Source organism: Dacryopinax primogenitus (assembly GCF_000292625.1).
Source record: "Dacryopinax primogenitus strain DJM-731 SS1 chromosome Unknown DACRYscaffold_1, whole genome shotgun sequence".
In the NCBI taxonomy this organism is placed as follows: Eukaryota; Fungi; Basidiomycota; class Dacrymycetes; order Dacrymycetales; family Dacrymycetaceae; genus Dacryopinax; species Dacryopinax primogenitus.
The window spans coordinates 1,719,967-1,724,665 of record NW_024467198.1 but is presented as its reverse complement, the minus strand read 5'-3'; the positions used below and the strand labels follow the sequence as shown (position 1 = coordinate 1,724,665).

The 4,699-nt window shown below is 49.5% G+C and overlaps 1 protein-coding gene across 1 annotated transcript; it reads left to right on the top strand.

Annotated features, from left to right (window-relative positions):
* Positions 1-1,596: 1,596 nt before the first annotated feature.
* DACRYDRAFT_103486 (uncharacterized protein) lies at positions 1,597-2,243 on the top strand (the record flags this gene model as incomplete). Its single annotated transcript, XM_040767763.1, has 2 exons — positions 1,597-1,875; positions 1,950-2,243. The coding sequence occupies 2 exons, from the start codon at positions 1,597-1,599 to the stop codon at positions 2,241-2,243; spliced, it is 573 nt and encodes a 190-aa protein (XP_040633433.1).
* Between the last annotated feature and the right edge of the window lie 2,456 nt (positions 2,244-4,699).

Below are 4,699 nucleotides of genomic sequence, written 5' to 3'. Positions count from 1 at the left end.
CTCGCATGCAAGATGGCACCTCCTTTCACATTGAACTTGAACTCAAACTAGCCCTCTCCCTCAAGTGCCCCTTTTTGATAGTGTTTGTGAAGCATGAGTACCTGTGCACAGCCTCACACTTCCTCCAAGCAGTGTTTGCCTGCGTGTTAGTGTTGGTGAAGTGCCAGTACCTGTTCTCAGCCTCATGCTTCCTTTGAGCAACAGGTCAAGATATTGAGGCACTGTTTGCCCAGTCGTCATCCTGTTGAAATGCTTCCCCCCCCCCTGCATATGCTACCTGTGGGCCAAGACCAAGAAACTGCTCACACAGTGCTCATCCCATCCACTTCCACTACTCCCTCCCACACCTGTGAAATGTCCACCAAACCCACCTCCACCCCTTGCACTCCCACCAGTCCCTCCCCTGTCTCCATCTGGGTAGATAACACTTTGCCATGTGTATCATGGGCAAAAAACACAGGCAGTACATGCTGTCTACAAATCAGCACCCCTGGGAGCGCAACCATTATTGGCTCCCTCCCGGTACAGATGCTGCAATGGAAGCCTTGTCATATGATCCCATCCCACAGCGGTCTGGCTACAATTGCCCTGGAGGTTTAGGTGACAGTGTGGAAAACCTGGTTTGACAGCGTTTGGGTCCACACATTGCCCTCAACATGTTGTTCCATGGGCATGCAGCTACCACCAGCAAGTGGAAGGCAAGGCAGGTCAAATTCAATAACTGCATTCAAGTGTCAATCAGTTTGTGCTTTGCCTGGATTCAATTCCTGTTGTGTTGGCAGCTGTATCTTTGGGAGTGGTGTTTTTGCAGGGGTGAGTATTTTCACCATTACAAACTTGATTGTCATTACTCACCCATCGCAGGATGTTGGCTCACTCAGGGGGCGCTGGCACCCAAGCAGGAAAATTGCACTCTCCTGGAGATTTACCAGCAATACTGATTGCATGTGAACCTCATGCATAACCTCCAGTGCTACAAGTCTCTGTTCGCCCTGTTGGACCAGGTTGTAATGCCTTATGGGCTTGGCAATTGGACAAGCGGTGGCCTTCCAAGCAAAGTGATTGCCTGGGAACAAACTTTGCCCATGGCTCAATAGAGAAGAGAACCAGCATTGGATCACTGGGATTACAGCTTGTCATTCTTCCACCCAAAATCCATCTCCAGCATCCCCAGCAACCTTGAAGAATTCCGTTTCCTGATGTTCCTTGATGGCTTGTTTGTGCAGTGCCTGGTGAATCAACAGTTCCAGGTTGACACAGGAGATCTTCGGTCAAACATCTCTCACACAATGCAGCTGGTTGGTACATTTGATGAATTACTGCAGCTTCTGGAAAATGAGCAAATGGTGACCCCCCTTGATGGGCTCAGTGCTCCAGGCCACTCCTTGCATTTGCCACACCATCCTCAGCTGCCCTCTAATATTCCATCCTCTCAAGGCCATGACTGCAATCCGGAAATGCCTGCTAGCCAAACTGCCTCGGTCTGGAATCATCCAACCACATCTCCTGCCTGCTGGCAGGCACACAAATCTGCATGCCCTGGTTGCATGTCCCCTTCAATGTCCTCACAGTATTACTGGCACCAAACCAATCACTATGACTGTGAGGAGTGGGAAGGCTGATGCAGTTGACCTCGTTATTGCTCTTGCTCACATGGTAAACCTCATTATCACTCTTGCTCTCCTGGCCATTATCATTCCTGCCATTCTTGCTCTCCATCTTCTGGTTGTTACTGTTGTCCTTGGTCTTCTAGTTGATACCATTGTCCTTGCTCTTGTTCTCCTGGTTGTTATTGCCACCCTCGCTTGCCTTCGCATTCTCGCCACTCCCCCTCTCAAAGCAGTCATGAGTCTCATTCATGCTCACCCAGATCATGTGAGGAAGAACATCACATGTACCCTGCCTGTCATAGATTGATGGGCAGCGAGCATGAAACTGGTGACTTGCAGGCTTCCTGGCATGCTGCCAATATGCAGGATGACTTTGGTGCTACCCATGCTCATAACATCATTGAGATGGAGCACATCGCACCCATCCCATTGCAGACCCCCCCTGCCTCGGACCATCCCCCACTTTCAGCAGAGATCGACCTGGGACCTCCACCACAATATGCCAAAGACAAACAGGCTGTGGTTGAAGATGTCAAAATGGGGAATGCTGAGGACAAAGATGACAACATATATGAGTGTGGGTATTTGACACCACCACCCACTGTCCCAGTGGTCAAGCAAGGTTGGAGCTAACTGTCTTATTATGTTGATCCTCCTTTGCCTGGTCAAGTGCCAATGCCTGAGCCACCAGCGCCCATGCAAATGCCTGCTCCTGAGACCTTCTCCCCCCCAGCTCCTGTTGTAGAATTGTCTGTCGCCAATCAGGCTGCAGCATTCTTGGAGTTTGAGAAGGGAACAGCCCAGCAGTTGGGCAGGGGAGACTCATGGTGTCCCCAGCTTCCCTACACCATGGGACGTTGAAAGCTGTTGCCCCACAACAAGATATGGACCACAAAAGTGTTCCAGATTGAGATTGAGAAGTCAGACATCGCCATTCTGGCCAAATGCTACCAGTGGCTGAATGGATTCCTGTTGTCCCAGCCATGTTGACTGTTTGCTGCTCAGTGGCCAAATGCAAAGTCCTATACCAACTTGTGTTCCAAGCCAGATGAAGAGGTGTATGCATTCAGTTCACAACTGGGACCTCAGCTTCAGCAGGCAGAGAAGGCTTATGCAAACAGGGAAGCATATGCCATCAACAACTGGGGCGTGAAGTGGGTGGTGAACTGGGTCAGTAGTGCAGTGTCTGAGTACATGACAGCTTGAGCAAGGACACAATGGTTGTTCCCAATGCATATCAACAACAACCACTGGATCCTTATTCATGTTGACTGGCTTTGCAAGTACATCACCATGTATGATTTGTTGAGGATGGGCAGCTGGCATGATCATATCATGGTATGTTTTGTCATTGATAGTCTGTATTGCATTCAGCTCACTGGATACATAGAGCACGCAATGTGTGGTGGAGTGGATCTGGGAGGTTGCTGCGGAGAAAAGCAAGCCATTACCTGGTTGGGAAGGATGGAAAGGGCATAATGCCAAGGTGAGCTTGATGGGATGGTCATTGGAGACCTGGAGTCTAACAGCAGGTCAGGTTCCATTGCAGACCAATGGAAGTGATTTGGTCTGTTCATTGCCATGCATGTGTTTGTGATTGCCTGAGGCTACACCCATTCAACCATGATAACAGCTGACATGGCAAAATGGCGCAAATGGCTGCTGCAGCATTTGGAGTCTTTGCCAGATGCCCTGGTGCTTAAAAAGCTGAGGGGAAGGTCGCTGCTCCTTTCTTAATGGTCCTCATTTCATTTGCTGCTTTCTCTCCTCATGTTTAGTAGTTGCTTTATGCATCTGTTGTATGACTGTGATCTTTCCTCTTCCCATCTTGGTATGTCAATTATGTAGGTGTGTACCGATTGGGTTGGATGGATTTAATGGGTGAGCAATGTCATGCAACCATTTGATGTCTCATAGGCTGATTTCTGACAGTAGTCTAATATCCACCATCCATAACTTGTGATTCTGTAGATAGTTCTGTGCAATACAAGGGATGGCATGCCTTACAATGTAGAGCGCAGATGACTTGCCCGTCAACCTTGATGGATGACTGGACTTGCGTGAATAGGTGAATGATGTTTCCCAATTTGGAAACCATTAGGCCAATCATGATTGGCCTAGCAGTTTGCTGGGATCACCAGGAGATCTGCTTTCCTGTGTGTCAGTATGTGCAAATTTTTCCATGCTGTTAAATAAATACTTGCATCATGTAGTTTTGCACCTTTCCCCCCCATCACCTGAGAAATGAACTGTGACTGTGTGTCCCTTTCCCCCTGCCCCAGTTTTCCACTTCGTCAAGATGCCTATGTCTCTCATCGCCCAATCACTTGTGTGGGATGTCATCAAGCTTGGGAATGCCCAACTGCCAGAAGGGAAGAAGGTGAAGCACATTGGGGCCAAAATCCAGTGTTTGGAACCCAGATGTTCTGAAGCACTGGTGCCTCTAGTGCATTTGGACAGAAAGGGGGGGAAGGCAGAGAAGTATGGGGTTGTATACACCCTTGTAAGTTCTGCACCCTGTAGTTCAAACTACACTGACATTGTTCATGCAGTGTAAGAAACATAACCCAAAGAGCTTCTGATTTCATACCCAGAGGCTGCACCCAGATGACATCATCAAACTCCAGCACATGGTTGACAAAGCCCAGGCACAATGGAGTTCAAGCCCAGTAGGCTTGAGCCAACTGGCAAATGGTCCCTGAGAGGGAGGACCCAAGCATCCTCTCTGCAAGGGACCAGGTTGCCAAGCTTGCTGCAAGAAATGGTGTGCCAAGTGCTGCAGGGATGAGAGAAAGTCCAAAGAGTTTGGTCACAGTGCAGTGGGCTGCCCTGTCCACAAGCCTAAGGGAGAAAAGACCAAAGGAGGTGGGGAAGCAAGAGAAGTTGATTGTTTGGATGAATGGGAGGATGGGGAGAACAGAGGAGATAGGGAAGGGATGGAAGATGAAGTGTAGGAGGTTGGGCAGAGGGATGGGATGGCAGATCAGTCAGCCTGGGGGTGGGCAGGGCACATCATGGCTCCAGGTGGGACAGCAGGAGGAAAAGGGAAGGGCAAGCAGGTTGAAAGGGGGGGGCTGTTAGGGCAACAC